The sequence below is a fragment of the Mytilus edulis genome, chromosome 9 (assembly GCF_963676685.1).
Source record: "Mytilus edulis chromosome 9, xbMytEdul2.2, whole genome shotgun sequence".
Taxonomy (NCBI): Eukaryota; Metazoa; Mollusca; class Bivalvia; order Mytilida; family Mytilidae; genus Mytilus; species Mytilus edulis.
In genome coordinates this window covers 12,713,183-12,736,576 of record NC_092352.1, presented here as the reverse complement: position 1 = coordinate 12,736,576, position 23,394 = coordinate 12,713,183, and the positions used below count along the sequence as shown (strand labels likewise).

General features: G+C 32.6%; 2 protein-coding genes across 2 annotated transcripts in view; one reads left to right on the top strand and one right to left on the bottom strand.

Moving 5' to 3' along the window:
• LOC139487642 (85/88 kDa calcium-independent phospholipase A2-like) overlaps positions 1 to 5,783 on the bottom strand; it is a 28,350-nt gene extending 22,567 nt beyond the window's left edge. The window contains exons 1-5 of the mRNA XM_071272590.1: positions 5,672 to 5,783; positions 4,021 to 4,181; positions 3,544 to 3,645; positions 1,880 to 2,095; positions 781 to 958 (exon numbers count right to left, since the gene is read on the bottom strand). Coding sequence (XP_071128691.1) covers positions 781 to 958; positions 1,880 to 2,095; positions 3,544 to 3,645; positions 4,021 to 4,124 — 600 coding nt within the window. The 5' untranslated portion in view covers positions 4,125 to 4,181; positions 5,672 to 5,783. The remainder of the gene's footprint in view (positions 1 to 780; positions 959 to 1,879; positions 2,096 to 3,543; positions 3,646 to 4,020; positions 4,182 to 5,671) is intronic.
• A 255-nt stretch (positions 5,784 to 6,038) lies between these two features.
• On the top strand, positions 6,039 to 15,331 carry LOC139487643 (IQ domain-containing protein K-like). Its single transcript, XM_071272591.1, has 7 exons — positions 6,039 to 6,146; positions 7,044 to 7,298; positions 8,132 to 8,229; positions 10,201 to 10,253; positions 11,386 to 11,463; positions 13,285 to 13,369; positions 15,057 to 15,331. The coding sequence occupies exons 1-7, from the start codon at positions 6,092 to 6,094 to the stop codon at positions 15,264 to 15,266; spliced, it is 834 nt and encodes a 277-aa protein (XP_071128692.1). The 5' UTR covers positions 6,039 to 6,091; the 3' UTR covers positions 15,267 to 15,331.
• Positions 15,332 to 23,394: the final 8,063 nt, after the last annotated feature.

Genomic DNA, 23,394 nt, shown 5'->3' with positions numbered 1-23,394 from the left:
ATATATAAATTTTCGACCTCATTTTACTAAAAAAAAATAGCACATGAAGGTATATTTTTTATTACATATTTGATTTAATCAGGCAAAAATTAGCCGATAGGCAAATTGTCAACAAACTGTCAATATGGGATCAATCCTGTATTGTATGCCCTTAATTTCATTGACAACAGCACATGTGCCCTTAGTTTCTAGCGATATTTTTTCATATCACTCTACTGTGCTGAGAGAGGAAAGGAAAATTTGGTAAAATAGCGATAATGATAAATACCAATTATATTTCTCATGAAAAATCTTTTTGGATTATAATTGTGTCCTGTATTATTTCTATGCATGTGTGATTCAATAGTCCAGATATTGTGAAATATACTGTTAATTAAGTAATTATTGCGATGTTTTTATTATCGGAAAATGCGACAGTGTAATAATTGCAAAAATTTTAACTCCCATTTTGAATTTTTCTATATGAATTAAACAGGTTTTTTCTCAATATTGCAAAAATCAAAATCGCATTTTAGTCTATAATGACAAAATCACAGTAATAAATGCATGCAATAATTTCTGAATTTACAGTAATGTGCTCTCAAATTTTAATCTCTTCACATGGCATTACAACAAATTAAAAGGCAAAAATAGTAAGAATTTATTGAAGCACATATTTCCAACAAATTGAACACTTAAACTTGTGGTTCACATATACCAACAAATAACTTCAAAAGCAGTAACCCACAATAAAGAATCCACAGTTATATAAGTGTTTTAACTACTTCCATTTAGACTTACAGGTATACACTTAGGTTCAAATCTAACGGCATAGTGGTAGGCACTGTCACCACTGTTGTCCTGTCTATGTAGAGTTGCCCCAGATTGTAATAACTGTTTTATGCACTGGAACTGTTTACCCATTACTGCTGTCATTAAAGGTGTGGCCTCAGAAGTTGACGTCTTATCATTTATTTTTCTGAAATTTTGAGTAAGAAATTAATAAATTTTCCGCAAATTAATATAATTTTTGCAATAATTGTATATTGATTTAAGCATGAAGTGTGTTAAAAACCTTGTTTGACAACAAAACAATTGAGTGTTGCAAAATCATGTGTTTTTTTTTGCATAAAATCAGTGAATTCATAAACTGTAAGGTCTTCCAGATATTACAAATATAAAGATTTCAAATTTTGGCAGATTGCATAACTTAAATGTTTTTCACTAAATGATCAAAATACCATAAATGCTGTGTGCCAAACAATTCAAAGTGATATTAGGTTGTTGTTAATGCTAATAATACATCAGTATTCAAAATAATAGTTGGATATATTTACCACAATGAATTTATAATCTGAAATATATGTATTTACCACATTTATTTATACCTTATTATATCCGGCTGCCTAATGAATTTATAATCTGAAATACATGTATTTACCACATTTATTTATACCTTATTATATCCGGCTGCCTAATTATATCCGGCTGCCTAATGAATTTATAATCTGAAATACATGTATTTACCACATTTATTTATACCTTATTATATCCGGCTGCCTAATTATATCCGGCTGCCTAATGAATTTATAATCTGAAATACATGCATTTACCACATTTATTTATACCTTATTATATCCGGCTGCCTAATGAATTTATAATCTGAAATACATGTATTTTCCACATTTATTTATACCTTATTATATCCGGCTGCCTAATGAATTTATAATCTAAAATACATGTATTTACCACATTTATTTATACCTTATTATATCCGGCTGCCTAATGAATTTATAATCTGAAATACATGTATTTACCACATTTATTTATACCTTATTATATCCGGCTGCCTAATGAATTTATAATCTGAAATACATGTATTTACCACATTTATTTATACCTTATTATATCCGGCTGCCTAATGAATTCGTAGAATCCTAGGTATGCTGCTATATGTATAGGTGACCATGATGAATGTTCTTTAATCACATCAGTGATTTTCTGAAGATTGTCACCTACAAACACGGAGCTGCTCTGACCAATCAAAACATTGAGTTTAGATGCAAATAAACCAAACTGAGCAAAAGCTTCACCGTCATTGGTTAACCTAAATATGCTGCCAAAAAAGAAATGTTATCATAAGCTGAGCTCTAATCCTTAGTAAATTTTGATTAACTCAAACTCTTACATTATTTAGCAAAGCAATTACATGTCTAGGTAGGAACCTTGGGTAAATCTAAGGTAATGTTCTTATAATTTTCCAGGTCAATTTCAATTTTAAACCACTAGCTTTTTTTTTAATCTGTCCAAAATGATCTTTAACAGATACAAAAATAATAATGATATGCTTAAATTTACCTTTGCACGCTCATGGCTAAAATCAATATTCACATTTGAATTTCTTTGATATATGTTTCAAATTACCAGTTTCATAATTAACTGTCATGTTCTATAGTCAATGCAATATAATATTTGTTGATTCCAAAGGCTGAAGAACTGTTGTAAAGTAACACTAAGTGATTAGTGATTAGAATAAGCTTAACTTTAAAAGCGCTCATATAATTAAGTATATAGACCAAAAACACATCTTGATGAAACACACAGATTCCAGTACAAAGGATGAACTAGTGTTACTGAGGAAAATCAAAAGTGTTGAATACACAGAATTTTTAATGACTGTGACTGTCTGCAATGGGTACAAATTGTGCCCCTCTTCTTGCCGAATTGTTTCTTTATTATTATGAGGCTGACTTCATACAGCAACTTCTTAGGAAGAAGGACAAGACGTTAGCAATATCCTTTAACTCTACTTTCTACTATATAGATGATGTTCTTTCACTATATAATTCAAAATTTGGTGACTATGTTGAGCTCATCTATCCCATCGAACTAGAGATAAAGGATACAACAGATACATTTAAGTCGGCCTCTTACATCTAGAAATTGACAATGAGGGTCGGTTGAAAACAAAACTTTATGACAAAAGAGATGATTTCAGCTTTCCAATTGTGAACTTTCCATTTCTAAGTAGCAACATTCCAGCAGCACCTGCATACGGGGTATATATCTCCCAAATGATACGATATTCCCGTGCTTGCATTTCCTATCATGATTTTCTTGAAAGAGGGTTGCTGCTCACAAGGAAGCTTTTAAACCAAGAGTTCCAAATGGTGAAGTTGAAATCATCCCTTTGTAAATTTTACGGACGCCATCATGAGTTTGTTGACCTTTATGGAATAACCGTTTCACAAATGATATCGGATATGTTCCTTAACTACATAACTACAATCCCCTTCCCTTCATAAATGTGACCTACCGAATTAGACTATTTACTGGATTTGTTATCACATAAGCAACACGACGGGTGCCACATGTGGAGCCATGGCGTTGTCAGTTTATTTTCGATTTATGAGTTTGACTGCCCCTCTGGTATCTTTCGTCCCTCTTTTATAAATACCTCCATACTGATCTAGGAGTAGTAGTACTGACAACAATACAATCATAGGAGCTATATTTCTTCAGGACTGGGACTGACTTATAAGGGCAGGTAAAAACTATAAATACCTCCATACTGATCTAGGAGTAGTAGTACTGACAACAATACAATCGTAGGAGCTATATTTCTTATACAGTATCAGGTGGCCTTCTTCAGCACGCTTAGAATAACTGAAACATATTGTACAATATTTGGTTAGAGTAATAAATAAAACTATCAACAGAAGACTTATTTTACATATAAATTCAATTGATATCATACAAAATATGTATACTTATCTTAAGATTTAATTCCTTGTAGAGCTTCTGGCTTCTCTTATAGAAATGTATGTTACAAATTACAATAACTATGACCAATAACTGCTTTATCTTGATGTTTACAAAAAATGAAAAACTTAGGAATATGTACTTAGTCAAGTACTAAATTAGAAATTAAATATTGAAAGTAAAGCTACAAATGTCACATGTGTAAAAGTCAACAAATACCTCATTATGTTGTTAAGAAAAGACAACCCTATCCTATATATGAATCAACTAATTGCTTACTCTTTGTAGTTCTCAAGCTTGACACTGTTAACAGTATAGGGATTGATGCTGGCTCCTGCTACTTCAACCAGACCTTTGAATCCATCAACTAGGTTTTTTAACATTTTGATCACACACAGCTTTTATTTTGGTTTCATGCAGCTTTTAAATCATGATTCTTTCTGAAAGAAAACAAAAATGCATAATAATGGTACATTTGATTCTGATTATTATATTATGTATTATTGTTTGTTAAATCAATTATTTTGTTATATTGGTTTGAATAAAAAGTTTCAGAAACCAATTATAATGCAGTGTTCGGGCACATTTTTACATGCTTTTCAAAGATACTTTTTATGTGATTATCTCCCTTAATCAATATAACACATGCTTTCTACCTTGAGAACTTTGGATCAATTTTTGTTGTATTATTGTCCACCACACTTTAAGTTATTCTATTTTTGTATCATTATGTATGTTTTTGATATGTACTGTTAGTTTCATAAAGTGATGATTTGAATTAAATTGTACAGAATAGCCTTTGCAAACACCTGATTTTGATAATCTTACTTTGTATCAGTTTTTCTATGTTTAGTCCCAAGTATTTAACACAATATTGAGCTGGAATAATATGGTTATTGCAGCTGACTTGAAAGTTGTCTACCTTTCATTGTAGTATGACTAAAATGCCATGAGTTAACAGGAAACAAGGAGGAATACCACATAAAGCATAAACAAATACAAACTATGATACATTGGATCTTATTAAAATAAGTTCACATCACTTGCTCCTCGATTTTTTATATGTCGCTGTGTGTACGACATATAAAAAATCAAGGAGCAAGTGAAAGTGAACTTATTTTTAATAAGCATGATAAGATTGTGATACATTACCATCGCTGATTTACTTTTATTTTTATTCTTCTTCCTAGAGTTCAATTGCAAATGTACCCCATGCACAGTACAGCATCTCTTGTTTATTTCTTGCTATTGCACAATACTTAATATAATAATTTTGGACCCCGATTTGGACCAACTTGAAAACTGGGCCCATAATCAAAAATCTAAGTACATGTTTAGATTCAACATATCAAGAACCCCAAGAATTCAATTTTTGTTAAAATCAAAGCTAAGTTTAATTTTGGAGCCTTTGGACCTAAATGAAGACCTATTTGAAAACAGGACCAAAAATTAAGAATCTGAATACACGGTTCGATTTGGCATATCAAAGAACCCCAATAATTGATTTTTTGATGAAATCAAACAAAGTTTAATTTTGGACCCTTTTGGCCCCTAATTCGTTGGGACCAAAACTCCCAAAATCAATCCAAACATTCCTTTTGTGGTCATAAACCTTGTGTTAAAATTTCATAGGTTTCTATTAACTTTTACTTAAGTTATTGTGCAAAAACAAAGAAAAATGCTTGTTTGGGACCTGTTTTGACTCCTTATTCCTAAACTGTTGGTACTAAAACTCCACAAATCAATCCCAACCTTCATTTTATGGTCATAAACCTTATGTTTAAATTTCAAAGATTTCTATTTACTTTAAAGTTAGAGTTAAAACCAAATGTCTTCGGACGACGACGACGACGACGTGATACCAATATACGACCAAGCGGTCGTATAAAAATGGCAAAAGATTTATGGAAATAACATTTTAATAACTTACTATATCATAAGTTACACTGCGGAAATAGACACTGGAACGTGCTTAATTTTAACCTTTTATTTTGTTCAAGTACCATAAATGGATATAAACAGAGGTTAAAACTAGGTTATTATAAACGTTTGAACCACACAGAGTGGAATTTGAAATTAGTTTCTGGTTTTTACCCATTTAGGTAGATAAATCAAGAGAAACCAAATTTAATGTCTAGCAACGAAATCACTGCGCGTTTACATTGAAAATAAAAATTTGACCATTTAAAAACTAAAGAAAAACTTATTCTAAACACAAGTATTATATTAAAAACATTTAGAGTAATCATATGGAACTAAGACAAGGATTTTTTTAAATCTATCAATATTTTTTATGAACTATTTAGTGGCGTTACATTATATATATATGTAGAAAATTAATGTAAACAACATGGCTGTCATCGTGAAAGTCCCAGAAAAAAATTTGTGGTCAGAAATATGCAAAGGTGATACGCAAATTACGTCAAAAATAGAGTACAAAGCATATAAAAATGTGTTTTTGTTATATCTCACTGACTGAAAAAATTTGTTGAAAGGGAAAATCCTAAATTAAATTTATCTAACAATTCGTTATGCTAGTCTTATTTTACATAGTTTATTTTATTCTATGTCCACTTTTGATAAAAATGGAAATACCTATGTATTTGACCACACTGTCGTAATGGTCCATCTCTCTATAGATTTGACGCCATCAGATTACTTCTGCGTTTTGGCGATTAATTGTAGTGTAAATCTTACAAGTTACAATGTACATCAAGGAAATATTAATTGCGTTCCTTCCTATTTTATACTTGACTGATAAATATATATTTTACTCAAATTTCATACAAACGAGACTGATTTTTATGGTATGTTACTGGAATAATCTAGGAAATTACAGTCTCCAGAACGAAAATAATATATATTATTTGAATATGCAAAGCCGATGCACATACCTGCCAACTTTTCAAAATGCCCATGGGGGTTTTACGTGCAAAATGGCTGCCACAGTCCCAGAAAACCTTCAAGGGGGCCTTCAAATATATTTTAATGTTGTTTTTTGGCTTCTTCATACTTTTACAAGCCTTTTGCCATTGTAAAATTAATTGTTTTGTATAAAATTGTGGACAAAATTGCTGTTTCAAAATTTCCATTTGGGAGCCTCCATGGGGGAAATCCCCCGCAAATAGTGACAGTTGGCAGGTATGGATGCACAATTTATTATCAGCCAACTATATATGCATTTACATATGCATGTATTCACATAATTCATTGGTATTTACAAATAATGTATGTCCTTTTAATTTTCAATTGGCTATATTGTTATAACTTAATTCATAATCTTAACTTATGGAAATATTTAGATTTTGATTCAAGACGGCCACCATTTCGAGATGATGATGAACAGTCAGTAAGAACAGAATATGTTGATTTTGATCCATCCAAACACAATCCTGTGTTCTATGGGAAAATGCATGAAAAAGTTTTGGCTGATGCTGACCCTGTTCTGGACATAGATCCAGCTACTTCTCATCCAGCTTGTGCAGGATTTGCCTTTACAGAAAAACCTCCAGCTTCCCCTCCCCCTCCTCCTCCAGATGCACCAAATAAGGATAAATGTAAGTACTTAATGATATGGTGTTTCTGTGTAAGTATTATTTATTTATACATATAAAAAAGAAGATGAAGTATGATTCTCTCTGCAAAAGACTAAATGACACAGAAATTAACAACTACCGGTATAGGTCACTGTACAGCCTTCAACAATGAGCAAATCCCACACCACATAGTCAGCTATAAAAGGAATCACAAATGTAAAACAATTCAAACTAGAAGACTAACTGCCTAACTATTGTACAAAAAATAAATGAAAAACAAATATGTAACACATCAACAAACACCAACCACTTAATTACAGGCTCCTGACTTGTGACAGGCACATAAATACAGAATGTGGCAGGGTTAAACATCATGTTAGCAGGATCTATGTATGCTTTATGACTAACAGAAAATGATAGATATGTACTAGCCATGTATGTATGTATGTGGATTTACACAAATAACGAAGAGAAATCTGGAGGTCTGACAACACAAGTTTGACACAAAATAAAGATTATGAAGTATATGAATATTGTGCTATAGATTTTGGAAAACAAGGGCTTTGTTAATTTCCATGGTACCCCGTGCTATTTGAAAATTAAAATTCTGGGGAGAACACTGTGTTTGTCAAGTTGCAGATTAATGAAAATCAGTTATTATACCAAATCATAAAACATTTCAGGAAAAACATGCTGAAGTTGGAATAATGCTGTCTGTTAATTTTCTAATCAAACTAGAATGTTTGAAACAGACAAATAAAATCTGTAACTTGTAAAATATTTGTGGTTTTTCTATAAGTTAAGTAGAGTGAATTTACTACTCCTAGACCTGATCTATTTTTGTTGAATTACAGGTAGTCCTCGTGAATATTTAGAACATTATATATTTCCATGGTTATTACCTGCCATAGAAGATATGCTAAGACAAGCCAAAAAAGAAAAATGTCTTGAGGTTTGTATTTTTATACATAATGAATGGATTAACAGTAATTAGTTTTTTTGATGTATCAGTCAGTGAAAAACAATAAAAGTGTGCATTCACATGTGTGTAATACTTCTATCGGCCTACACATTAATATTATGGATACAGTATCATTCATTTCTTGATACAGTATATACATTTAAAAAATACCCAGACTAACAGAGGAGTAAAGATTAGCATTTAAATAGTTAAGATTTGTATAATTACAATTTTTGTCTTGCTTGTAGTCAGATATACAAACATGTTTGTATAGTTCATTGGGTGACAGCTACTGCATCATCCATTCCAAATACCATGCATTTGCATCTCAGTCTGTGAGTGTGTTCCTATTAACATTACTCAATTTTATGGATTCAGTTTTTATACGACCGCAAAAATTAAAAAAAAATTGGTCGTATATTGGTATCACGTCATCGTCAGCGTTGTCTGAAAACGAATTGTTTCCCGATAAAAACATTTGAAAAAGTAAAAAGAAATCAATAAAATTTAAATCAATGTTTATAACCAGAAAAGGAAGCTTGGGATTGGTTTTGGGGGTTATGGTCCCCAAGGTTTAGGGATTAGGGGCCCAAAGGGGCCAAAAACAGCATTTATCTAGCTTCAGGATAAAAAGTAGTGTATTAGTATTTCAATTGTTCTGAAATTGTACCACAATGTTTAATACCATAAGTAGAAGGTTGGGATATATTTTAAGGGATTATTGGGCAAACAGTCTAGGAATTAATGACCAAAAAGGGACAAAAACAAGCATTTTTCTAGTTTCAAGACAATTACTTGTGTGTAACTTTATGGATCTCTCTGACATTGTACCACAAGTTTCCATATAACACAGGGAAGGCTGGGATTCAGGTTGGGGTCAATTTTCCTGAATACATGTATGTAGGAATAAGGGGCCAAAAAGAAGCATTTTTATAGTGTACAGACAATAACTTGTGTTTAAGTGTATGGATCTCTATATTTTTTTACAAGAAGGTTCAATACCATTAAAGGAAGTTTGGGATTGATTTTGAGGGTTATGGTCCCAATAGTTTAGGAATTAGGGGCCCAAAATAATAATTTTTGTAGTTGGGCCCAAAATAATAATTTTTGTAGTTTTCAAACAATAACTTATGTTTAAGTGTATGAATCTATCTGAAATTGAACCACAAGTTTCAATACCATGAAGGGATGGTAAGTATATACTTTACGGGGTTATGGTTCAAAATGTTTCAGAATTAGGGGCAAAAAAGGGGAAAAACTTGTAATTTTTGGTCAATGGACAATTTAGACAATTTAAAAGCAGTGTAAGGGAGGTAATTCTAAAACTTTTAACACACAATGTTGGGTATGTTCGGATTTACATCCCTTACACTACTTGTATATTATGTATAAAGAAATGTCAGGTTTTGGGCTAATTGCAAAAATAAGGGGGTGGTAATTGATTTCAAATTTTTATTCTTCAAATTTCTCAAATTCCAAATTTTTGAAAAGTTAAAAGAAGAAATCTTTAATTGCACAATATTGCGCAATAGATTTGTAAAATCTTGACATTTGTTTTGTGTCAGAAACTCATATTATGTCAAAAATTTGATCGCAATCCAAATTCAGAGCTGTATCAAGCTTGAATGTTGTGTCCATTATTGCCTGAACTGTTCTGGGTTCGACTTCTGCGGTCGTATAAAGCTGTGCCCTGTGGTGCACCTGGTTAATTTGCTGCAGAGGTTTTTTTAAATATGATTTTCTTTAAAAATTAGATTTAATATCTATAAACTAGAATATAATATGAATACCCCCTTTGTAATTCTAATACTTCATTTATGACTCATGAAAATTTAAAATACATGATTTTGTAGCAATTAGTTGCATACAAAAAGACATTACTATGTGTCCCATTTTAATTTGTAGAAAAAATAAAACTGTTGTTTACTACAATATTTTCAATGCATTTTTTTATTTTTTCAGAGAAAAAGAACAAAATTCAATGCATTAGATTATCTCACAGAAACATTGTATAAGTAGGTATTATATAGTATTATTTTGTGGATAAATAGATATTTTCACACACACACACTTCTTCATTTTATAATGTTACATTGCATTTAAAAAACTTGTTGTGAAATTCCTCCCTTGATGGAAGAAATTTGTACAAATAATTTTTTGTCAAATTTTATTTAGTTTAATGCAGAAGTTTAGTTGTAAGCTACCAAGTGACCTTCATGCAGTCATAAACATAACTGGTTAGCAATGATGCAAGTTTTCTTTTAAAATGTACTCTGTAACAGTTTAAATGATTTAATTTGGGTTTAAACCCATCATTGGAATGGTGAAAAATCACATATTATCTGATTTTTCTGAGACTCATTTATTAAATTTATGAAGAACAGTCGGCAGCTGCTAACAGTTTCTGTACACTTACTATAAACCATTCAACCAATGCATTTCAAATTTGAATATATTGATTCAAATGACTAAATGGAAGTTAGTAAGATTTTGACAATTTTTAATTTAGTGTTCAAGAGTTATGGCCCTTGATACATTGGAAAAAGGCATTTTATGTTGTTTCTGTTTGAAAACATACCCTGCTACCAATGGTTTTTAATTATATTATTTTGCTCCTGGAGAGTTTCGAATAGACATAGAATGTGACTGGTCAAAAAACCAGAAAGCACCTTTTAAGGATGTCTGCTGCTCTAATTTAAAATAACAAGGATTTCATGTGGTTGCTTAAAATGAAAACAACTTTGATATTTAAACAAAATAAAGTAATAAAATCATTAGTCTCGTGTGTAGTTTTCAAAATACGAGACATTTAGAAAATGGCGGGAAAAGGGTTTTCTTCAGACTTTACTATTTGTTAACATTGGAATTGTTTTTTACCCTTTTAACCAAGAAAAAATAACAAGGATTTCATGCCGCCGGATCACTAAATCTGAAATGATCTATTGAACAGATTTATGAAGACAAAAGTGGGGTGTCTTGTAAAAATAAATTTAATACATTTGGATGGATAAAACCTGAGAAAATCGAAAATATGACAAGAATTCAAAAACATGACCAGCAGACATCCTTAAAATACTAAAAATTAAGTTTGTTGTAAATTTTTATATCTCTTTTCTTGTAATTTAGTTTGTTTATTTTATTTTGTAGAAAAAATCCTTTACACAAAGACAGAGAAAATGTAACATTAGAAGAAATCCCATTTGTCAAGGAATGGTTGAAGGATCAGTAAGTTCTTAGTTTGTATAAATTTTGCCATGCTTAATAACAAAAATTGGAGAATAACTGTGATTAAAACTACATTTGTAGCTCACCTGGCCCAAAGGGCCAAGTGAGCTTTTCTCATCACTTGGCGTCCGTCCTCGTTAACTTTTACAAAAATCTTCTCCTCTGAAACTACTGGGCCAATTTTTACCAAACTTGGCCACAATCAGCATTGGGGTATCTAGTTTGAAAAGGTGTCTGGTGACCCGGCCAACCAACCAAGATGGCTGCTATGGCTAAAAATAGAACATAGGGGTAAAATGTAGATTTTGGCTTATAACTCTGAAACCAAAGCATTTAGAGCAAATCTGACAGGTGGTCAAATTGTTTATCAGGTCAAAATCTATCTGCCCTGAAATTTTCAGATGAATCGGACAACCGGTTGTTGGGTTGCTGCCCATGCATAAGTAATTTTAAGGAAATATTGCCGTTTTTGGTTATTATCTTGAATATTATTATAGATAGAGATAAACTGTAAACAGAAAAAATGTTCAGCAAAGTAAGATCTAGAAATAAGTCAACATGACCAAAATGGTCAGTTGACCTCTTAAGGAGTTATTGCCCTTTATAGTCATTTTTTGTCAATTTTTGTAATCGTTTAAAAAAATCTTCTCCTCTGAAACTACCGGGCCAAATTTAACCAAACTTTGCCACAATTATTATTATGGTATCTAGTTAAAAAAATGTTTGTGGTAACCCAGCCAAGATGGCTGCTATGGCTAAAAATAGAACATAGGGGTGAAATGTAGATTTTGGCTTATAACTCTGAAACCAAAGCATTTAGAGCAAATCTGACAAGGTGTAAAATTGTTTATCAAGTCAATATTTATCTACCCTGAACTTTTCAGATGAATTGGACAACCAATTGTGGGTTGCTGCCCCCCATTTGGTAATTTTTAAGGGAATTTTACAGCTTTTGATTTTATCTTCAATACTATTATAGATAAAGATAAACTTTAAAGAGCAATAATATTAAGCAAAGTAGATTCTACAAATAAGTCAACATGACCAAAATGGTCAGTTGACCCCTTAAGGAGTTATTGCCCTTTATCATGTTTATAGTCAATTTTTAACAATTTAATTTTTGTAAATTTTTACAAAATAATTTCCTCTCTGACTAAAGGGCTAAGTTCATTATAGATAAAGAAAATTGGAAGTAGCAAGAACGTTCAGTAAAGAAAGATCTACAAACACATCACCATAACCAAAACACAATTTTGTCATGAATCCATCTGTGTCCTTTGTTTAATATGCACATAGACCAAGATGAGCGACACAGTCTCTTAACAGCCTCTAGTTAGAATGGCAAATAGGATTTCAATGAATATTGATATTTAAGGTATAATATACCATTTCAAATCACATCGGATGTCAATATTATCTGTTGGCGTTATTTTAATGGTTGGCTGCTATTTTCATAATATTTATTTTTTTCTGTGACTTTACCAAAAGCTTGAAATAAAATGCTTTTATATGTTATTACATAGAAAAGTCATTTTTTTCTAATAAGCCTTGTTTATATAGTTATTTAGTGAAAATGGTATCAAACCCACTAAATATGAATATCTATTGATGAAAAGCAAATTCCATGCCAACAAAAGATAAATTTTTGGATAAGGAACCAAGCACACATATGTTTTGGGTATTTATGACAGGTGATTCATGGATAGGCTGTGTTTTTTTAGGGTTTTTTTCTAGCTTAATTTTTTTATCCTAAAAAAACATTTATAGATAATTATATTATCACACTGGCAGAAATAAAATGTAAAATGTTTGTATTTTCAGTCCTAGACCACCATTACCATTGTCCCTGATCTGGACAGAGGATGAGGCAACACAAATAATACAGAATTACTGGAGAGGTTTCCTGGTATGTAGTTTTTTCTGTATGTTTAATAGAATACATGTAAATAGTAAGAAAGAAGGCTTCAACCATCTTGTTTGTTTTGTTGGTTACTCATTATACCCCCGCTTTGAAAAAAAGGGGGTATACTGTTTTACCTCTGTCTGTCCTTCCGTCAGTCTGTCAGTCAGTCCGGTCGTCCCATTAATATTTTTCGTCACATTTTTCTCAGGAACTACACTACCAGGATTTCTGAAATTTGGTTTCAGGCTTGATATAAGTCAGCTATACTGTGTGATGCGTTTTCAGATTCATCACTCGACAACTTCCTGTTTACCGAACACTTGTATCATTTTTACACCTGATAGCCAAGTTGAAAATTTTTCGTCACATTTTTCTCAGGAACTACAATACAAGGATTTCTGAAATTTGGTTTCAGGGTTTATATAAGTCTGCAATACTGTGTGTTGCGTTTTCAGATTCATCACTCGACAACTTCCTGTTTACCGAACACTTGTATGATTTTACATATGATAGCCAAGTTGAAAATTTTCGTCACATTTTTCTCAGGAATTACTATACAAGGATTTCTTAAATTTGGTTTCAGGATTTATACAAGTCAGCTATACCGTGTAATGCGTTTTCAGACCCATCACTCACCAACTTCCTGTTTACCGAACACTTGCATATTTTTACACTATTAAAATTATCCACTTGCGGCGGGGGTATCATCAGTGAGCAGTAGCTCGCAGTTTCACTTGTTTTATTATTTTTACTTCCTCAGACAAATGTTTGGTTGTATATAGAATCACCCTGAATGTGTCTTATTTACACTACTTCTGTCATTCTTGATTTAAAAAGATGAAGCTTTACAAAGTTGTAGAATGTGTATACTTTTATTCTGGAAGAATATGTTTAAGGGGAGATAATCAAAATTGTTCTGTGGTGGCATGCCTATGTATAATGCTTTTGTGAGTTCACTCACAATTCTCAAGTCTTCCAAAAACAGATATATATTTTTTTTAAAAGCTTGCTAGCTGGTCAACATTTGGAATGTAGTTGCATAAGGATTATTTATAAATATCAGAATTCAATGAAAAATAAATTGGTTTAAAATTGTTCAAGTTTTTAGTACTTTGTAGTTGTATAATATAAAGTTTAAATCCAGATTATGTTAAAATTGTTTTATTCTGTATTGAAAAGATAATGACAGTTGTCTTCAGTTATGTACTGAAAATGGAGTAATTCATGTAAAATATTCATTTTTACTACCCTTACCTCATGATCAAAAGTGTAGTAGTCTTTCCTTTGTCATTATTAAACAATGGTGTAAAATGTGTTCACGATCTGTATTTTCATCTGAATACATTGAACAATTTTTTAGTAATAGAATTTTTCATCTGCCCCACATTAACCTAGAACAGCTGTCATTGGGATATTATACTTAACTATGTACAGTTTGTTTTATAAATGCTTAATTTTTTTAAGTTTAAAAGAAAAGACATCAATAAATTGTCCATCAAAATGGATTAAGTCATAACTATAGTGGGGGTCTAAAAACACAACCATTTCAAGTTGTACTTCAACAAAACTGTTTACTTAATCTAAAGATTACTGAACTATATTGATGCAAACTTTGGAGCATCATCTTTTAATATTTATTTTTGGTAGCTAGTATAGGTTATGTCTACAGGTTAATATTTTATAATTACAGGTACGAAAAGATTCTGAAGTTCAGGAATTACGACAGTGGCAGAGAGAATGGCGGGAGGAAACTGGTGGTATACAGGATAAAGTTAGCCAATTCTGGGATAAGAAAATGCCAGGATGGGACACACCAACACCTAATGCATCTGAAGACCAATTAAATAAAGAAGAAGGCAATGCTCCGATAACTGTTAAATCTCCTTCACAACAGACATAATTTATTGTTAGATGTTGTAATAAATGACTGTGATCTTTGTATATAATATATTTATTATCAATGTTCATGTTACTTTCTTTTTCAAAACCGTTTAATCAGTATAGTCAAAAACAGGACAAAGCAATGATAGCTGTTAGTTGTCTTAATGAAATAACTTGATATAATTACTGGACAATAACTCCTATCAAGATTCTTCTACTGGTTTACCTGTCATATTGGTTTTTCTGTAGATCTTCGCTTGCTTATCATTTTTGCTGTTAACAATTTCTAAGGATCTATTACAGTTTTTGGAGATAGACAATAAGCAAGATTTGTCAAAATTAAACTATTGTTCTTGAGATGAAAGACTTAAAACATAGTCAAATAGTCTTTGAGGAGTCATTTGATAATTCAAGGGAAAATAAAAAGTAGCTCTTACTGAGCATTTTTGTTCAAGTTTGTTAATCTATTACAGTTTTCAAGCTATAACAGCCATATTTTTTGACTGACTTGAATAAAAACTTGTTTTGTTCTATACACCCTAAAAATGATTCCCCTAAAGTTTGATAGAAATTAAGTGCAGTATTAAAAGGAAAATTTTTTGTTGATTCCTATTTTTTGCGGATTGAGGAAAACTTGCACTTTTGTGGATATTTGATTTTGTAGTTTTGCCCAAGTCTGCATACATTCCAATAGAGTATCACATTTACCATATACTCACCAAAATCCACAGAAATTTAGTATCCAATAAATGATAATGAATCTTCAATAGTAAAAAATCATCTTTAAGGACAATAATTTCTAAGAGGTTAAGTGTTTTTCCCCACTGTGACTTTGAGATGGCCCACTAGTGCTACCAAGAACAGCAATAAAAGCACTGCTCTTTTGTTTTTGTGTAATCTGCTGTGCATGAACTGATTTTGTGTCATGGATGGGTATCCCAGTATAATCCCACATACTTTATTTTTCTTAGATTCATATTTGCTTAATCTGTTTATTATTTCAAAAAATAGAATTTTGTACTTTACAAAAAATATTCCATCCTGAGATAAGTGGAGGTATGACTAGAGCAGTTATCTGATCCATTGTCCTTGACCTCATTTTTCTGGATCAGTGACTACTGAAAAAATATTTTTTTGTCCTGTGAAATACTCTCTTATCATGAGTAATAATATAACCATGTTTGGTATATAGGGTTTTTGCATGGTCTACATATGTCTGTCAGACAGGGGTACTCTGACCCTGACTCATTTCATTGATCAGTGATCTAGGTTAAGTTTTCATGTTCAAGTCCTTGTCTCGTGATCAGTGATCAAGGTTAAGTTTTCATGTCCAAGTCCTTGTCTCATGATCAGTGATCGACCTTAAGTTTTCATGATCAAGTCCTTTGTCTCGTGGACAGTGATCAAGGTTAAGTTTTCAAGTCCAAGTGCTTGTCTCATGATCAGTGATCAAGGTTAAGTTTTCATGTTCAAGTCCTTGTCTTGTGATCAGTGATCAAGGTTAATTTTTCATGTTCAAGACCTTGTCTCATGATCAATGATCAAGGTTAAGTTTTCATGTTAAAATCCTTGTCTCGTGATCAGTGATCAAGGTTAAGTTTTCATGTTCAAGACCTTGTTTCGTGATCAGTGATCGAGGTTAAGATTTCATGTTCAAGTCCTTGTCTTGTGATCAGTGATCGAGGTTAAGTTTTCATGTTCAAGTCCTTGTCTTGTGATCAATGATCAAGGTTAAGTTTTCATGTTCAAGACATTGTCTCGTGACGAGTGATCAAGGTTAAGTTTTCATGTTCAAGTCCTTGTCTCGTGATCAGTGATCAAGGTTAAGTTTTCATATTCAAGACCTTGTCTCGTGATCAGTGATCGAGGTTAAGTTTTCATGTTCAAGTCCTTGTCTTGTGATCAGTGATCGAGGTTAAGTTTTCATGTTCAAGTCCTTGTCTCGTGATCAGTGATCAAGGTTAAGTTTTCATGTTCAAGTCCTTGTCTCGTGATCAGTGATCAAGATTAAGTTTTCATGTTCAAGTCCTTGTCTCTTGATCAGTGATTGAGGTTTAGTTTTCATGTTCAAGTCCTTGTCTCGTATATGAGGGGGGGGGGCAAGGGGTTTAGCTGTTATGCTGTTATGGGGCATTTTAATTCTTTGTTATCTGTTATTCTGAAAATATATTTGCTGTTAGCTGTTATTGTCTTATTCTTTGTTAGCTGTTATTGGGTTTTTAGTTTTTTTGTTATCTGTTATTGTGATAATGTATTTGCTGTTAACTGTTATTGAAAATTGGGATGTTAACATTTTTGAGACAGCCAAAATTGAAGATCATTGGACATTGGAGTCTACAACTACTAATATGTTGGTCCCGTATTTAGAGAAGGATTCCATTAAAATATACCCATCACAAAAGTGAGGTCCAGGACAATTCCATTATATCTTACGATTATCCTTCGTAAAAGCTTTTATATTATATGGTACATAGACTCAGCTCTTTTCAAAGCAGAACCAACTACATTGTACAATGAAAGTTCCCACCATGTAATAGGTTCCGAAGCTGCACATAACTCATTACAATTAAAGATGTATTTCGACTTCAAGCCATAGTTCCCCTATTGAACTATGTATTCTACTTACTAGTAGACTTGGTACAATCAAAAACCTGATAAAAATTTGTTCAAATAAGGCCTTTGAAAATAGTGGAATAAATTACTTTTGGAGTGTCAAAATTGGTCCTACTTGATAAATTGCATGCTTATCATTGGTGCTTTTGATTTTTCTACCCTATATACAACTTTGCCTCATAGTCTTATTCAGAAAAATTCACACACCTCATTAAATGGGCATTTAAAAAAGTCAGAATGCGAATATATATATTCAAACTCTTTTAGGTCATTTTTAAATAGCAACAAACACCAGAACTATGTCAATTGGACCTACTTTGATACCATAACTGCCCTTGAATTTTTAATAGATATAATTTTTGTCTCTTTGACATATTCCCCATTTCTATTCTCAATTTTATTACACATTATTTAAATTACAAACATGTGTGAGTTTCGATATTTGTACAAAAATAAATGCTGACAAAAGTATTCCATAACAAATAAACAGCTACGCCATGAGTGCATGATACGCCCGTCACCTTTTTGAAATATTCGATAATGTCATATCAGATATTTATAAAAATCAGTCAATATATATCATGTATATAAACAATACATCAAAGTTTCATGAGAACTGCAGAGAACATTTTTGAGTTATTGTCCGAAAACTGGAAAATACCATCTTTTTTAATGAATAAACCCCTTAACTGAATTACATTAAAACGGAAATAAAAAAAAATCGAAAGGGCGCTTACAACAATAGACATAAACTATTCAGCAAAGTTTCATGAGAACTGCTGAAAATGTTTTTGTGTCAATATCCGAAAACTAGAAAATCCCCCCTTTTAATTAATAAAAATCCTTAACACGGAAACGTAAAATCTAAAATTTATAAAAATTGAAAGGGAGCTCATGTCATTAGATATAAACAATTCACCAAAATTCCTTGCAAATTTGTGAAAGGATTTTTGAGGTATTATCAGAAAACTGGAAAAAACACCATTTTTATTGAATCAAATCCCATTACTCAGAAACTTAAAATCTAAAATTTACAAAAAAAAAAAAAAACAATAGGGAGCTCACGTCAATAGATATAAACAATTTCCAAAAAACTTATGTAAATTGGTTAAAGAATATTTGAGTTAATGTCCGACATGTTGATGACGGACGGACAAGAATATACCAAATACATATCTAGATAATTACATAATTCTGAAAACCATGTTCATAGAAAATGGAATTCATTACAAAGGATTGTACCCGTAATAAGAAATACTGGATTTGTCAAGGACCCGACTTATGTTAATATTTCATTTACTGTTATCTGTTTTTGTCCATTTTAATTCCTTGTTATCTGTTATAAGCCAAATCAATTTGCTGTTTTGCTGTTATTGGGACCCCCCTTGCCCCCCCCCCCCCCCCCCCTCGTATATACTATAAGCAGTTTCTCAACCATATTTAGTGTATGGCATGATTCTAAGGTATATATTCCCGCCTGGCAGGTTGCATACGACCTTTTCCTCGTTTGCGGGGTTCATTGGCTAATGTTAGGTTTTTGTGGTATAATCAGTTTATTGAATACTATAAGCAATAGGTCGATTATATTTTGGTAAATTGCATGATTGTAAGGTGTACTGTCAGGTAGCATTAATATGACCTTGACTACAAGTTCATTGATTATTGCGTTGGATCATTGGTTATGATAAGTTTATGTGATACTTGTAGTAAAATCTTCACATTAGATAATTTCAACATAAATTCAATCATGCATTCTTTAATTAAAGTGGCACTAGCTACGAGATATATAAAAAACTAAAGTAAGATTTGTTTTTGATCAATCAATAATGAAAGTGAAATAGTGAAATAATAATTCGCTTTTAGCAGCCAAAATGGTTCAATTTTGTCAAATTAAGCGAAGAAACATTGATAATTACTCAGTCACTTGCAAGTGAATTAGTCGACCTCATTAAATCCGTATTCACGTGAACTTCAATTTAACCCTTTAATAGAGATTGACAACGCATGCATTGTACGTGTACTGGTTATTTAAAGAAAACGAATGTCAACAATGAAAGTGAAACTACGGTAAATCATTTGATTACTGATTCGATTCATATTAAATCATTCTTATACGGTTAAAAACAATGAGAAACATCTATTTTTAGCTCACCTGGCCCGAAGGGCCAAGTGAGCTTTTCTCACCACTTGGCGTCCGTCGTCCGTCGTCGTCGTCCGTCGTCCGTCGTCGTCGTCGTTAACAATTTACATTTTGAACTTCTTCTAGAGAACCACGGAATGGAATGAAACCAAACATGGCATGAATGTTCCTTATGAGGTGCTAACCAAGTGTTGTTACTTTGTTGCTGATCCATCATCCAAGATGGCCGCCAGCCGGGGACTTAGTTTAACATAGGACCCTATGGGAAATGCATACAAATGACTTCTTTTAGAGAACCACTGAATGGAATAAAACCAAACATAGCATGAATGTTCCTTATGGGGTGCTGACCAAGTGTTGTTACTTTGTAGCCGATCCATCATCCAAGATGGCCGCCAGCGGGGGACTTAGTTTAACATAGGACCCTATGGGAAATGCATACTAATGACTTCTTCTAGAGAACCACTAAATGGAATGAAACCAAACATAGCATGAATGTTCCTTATGGAGTGCTGACCAAGTGTTCTTACTTTGTAGCCGATCCATCATCCAAGATGGCCGCCAGCGGGGGACTTAGTTTAACATAGGACCCTATGGGAAATGCATACAAATGACTTCTTTTAGAGAACCACTGAATGGAATGAAACCAAACATTGCATGAATGTTCCGTATGAGGTGCTGACCAAGTGTTGTTACTTTGTTGCTGATCCATCATCCAAGATGGCTGCCAGCCGGGGACTTAGTTTAACATAGGACCCTATGGGAAATGCATACAAATGACTTCTTTTAGAGAACCACTGAATGGAATAAAACCAAACATAGCATGAATGTTCCTTATAGGGTGCTGACCAAGTGTTGTTACTTTGTAGCCGATCCATTATCCAAGATGGCCGCCAGCGGGGGACTTAGTTTAACATAGGACCCTATGGGAAATGCATACAAATGACTTCTTCTAGAGAACCACTGAATGGAATAAAACCAAACATTGCATGAATGTTCCTTATGAGTGCTGACCAAGTGTTGTTACTTTGTAGCCGATCCATCATCCAAGATGGCCGCCAGCAGGGGACTTAGTTTAACATAGGACCCTATGGGAAATGCATACAAATGACTTCTTTTAGAGAACCACTGAATGGAATAAAACCAAACATGGCATGAATGTTCCTTATGAGGTGCTGACCAAGTGTTGTTACTTTGTAGCCGATCCGTCATCCAAGATGGCCGCCAGTGGGTGACTTTTGAATGAAATTAAAGATGTTCCTTTCCTTATATAAATGAGGTTGTGTTGTCACTTTTAGCCAAATTTTATATTTTTTTATATGATTTCAAAAACCCAAGTAGAATCAGGTGAGCGATACAGGCTCTTGAGAGCCTCTAGTTAATCTATAAAATAAACTCAAACAGACCTAAAAAAATCCAATTGCACGTGTTGGTTTAATCTATTCATATCTTTATTCATGTTTACATCTCTTATATGGTCATCTGAGGTCAAATCGATAGTTAATTAGATGACGTCTGGACTAAAATACCCACGAAACGAACCTACACATTATCTACACCATGCTCTGTAAACTGTTTATTTTAGACTTTTGGTAGTTTGGATAAATATTTTTCATTATTATAAATCAAATATGAAAATTTGAGTCAAATCGGTGACCACGAATTTGACAGCTAGTGCCCCTTTAGGTAACTATATGACATTGACATAAGAACATTATGACTCTCCTCTCATTATATTTGACCATATATTAAAGCAGTGTTACATAGCATATATCATGGACAAAAGAACCGCACTGTTGCCTATAATAGCTTACATTTACTTCATTCGAACTTGGTCTCATCGGCAATCGTACCACATCTCATTATATTTTATATAACAAAATGTGCAAAAATCTACACAGGAAAACTAACCGTGCAGAAGCAGTTAAATTAAACAACACACACAAGGTCACTTTATAAAACCAAGGAACCCTACCGTGGTTAAGAGAATTAAAACGTTCCTGCAACAGATGTGCTCATGTCATGTAAAGAAATCCAAATTGCAGTATAAACCGATTTGCCATAAAAAGGAAATAGTAGTAGGGTAACAATCACTTCGCAACTGTGAAAATATATAGACGGCGTGCACAAAGCTGAGTCCATAAACGTAACGTCTTCAAAATCAGGGCCGTAACTACCTATGAGGCAGGGGAGGTTGCCTCCCCCTTGAATTTTCTACAACAATTTTTTTTTTGAAGTAATAAAATGAAATATTGACAATATGTACACGAAGAACTTGAATTTATATTATAAACAACACAAGTTTACAGTTTTAACAGTGTTATCATGACACGTGATATATCTGTCATTTTCCGGATTTTTTACCGAAAGTGAACCGTTTCAGTATTTTATTCTGTCTGTTATTCAGTATTCGTACGAGAACACATATGAAACTTTGCTTTCGACAATTTTAAATAAAACTTAACTATTCACATTTATTCAGGAGCTCCATTAAGCAGAGGAAGTTCCCTTTGTATTGTGAATCTTTAATGATATTGGAAATTCGTAATTACCGGCTGAATCAGCTGTTGTGTCATTTTTAACGTCTCCCGGCCGATCGTACGACAACATTATGGTCAATGCCTTAGTAGTTAAACACTACCATTCGTTGAAGCAGAGACTTTCTGAACTAAGTATATACTAGTTTAGAAAGTCCCTGGTTGTAGTTATTTTCATGTTTGTTCAGCTTTCAACAATATTAAATTTCAAAGTCCTCGACAAAAAAAATATCTTGTTTTCTATATGATCTTGCTTTAAATGTTTTTTTAACTTACCAGTTTGATTTCTAACAAAAATATCTTTAAATACAGATAATGATTGTTTGTATAAAAAATTGCCTCAAGGATCCAGCAATACTGACGTTTCTTAAAGTAAGGAAATCGAAGGAAAACGGGTGGTTTTTAGCCATATTGAGAACAAAATCCGCGGTCACAATGTATTTAATGTTAATAATTACAGGTCAAAGTACGGTCTTCAAGATGGAGCCTTGGCTTAGTTACCCCGAACAGCAATCTCAGTTTGTTTTTGCTTCCAGGTTCAGGCAATACTGATGTTTCTTCAGTAAAGTAAGTAAATCGAAGGAAAACGGGTCATTTTTAGCCATTTTACTGCGAGAAAAAAAAAATCAGCGGGGGCTACGCCCCCCAACCCCCTCTCTCTTAGGGGCCTCAATCGGCGGCCCCCAAACCCCTGCCTCCTCTGAATTCGAACCCTAGTTACGGCCCTGAAAATACTAAAAATCATTTACAACGTCCTATTTCCCCCCAGAAAACACGAGCGTAACACTGTCCATATAGTTTATCACATAACTAAAACATAAACATTCAATGTCTTTCTTTTTTTTTATCTGTAGTAA

What these genes read in the sequence shown, in the direction of transcription:
- LOC139487643 (XM_071272591.1), top strand. Translation starts at nt 6,092, where the DNA reads ATGGCTGTCATCGTGAAAGTCCCAGAAAAAAATTTGTGGTCAGAAATA. An exon ending in TGCACCAAATAAGGATAAAT is followed by an intron (nt 7,299 to 8,131) that starts GTAAGTACTTAA and finishes GTTGAATTACAG; the next exon opens with GTAGTCCTCGTGAATATTTA. An exon ending in ATTACTGGAGAGGTTTCCTG is followed by an intron (nt 13,370 to 15,056) that starts GTATGTAGTTTT and finishes TTATAATTACAG; the next exon opens with GTACGAAAAGATTCTGAAGT.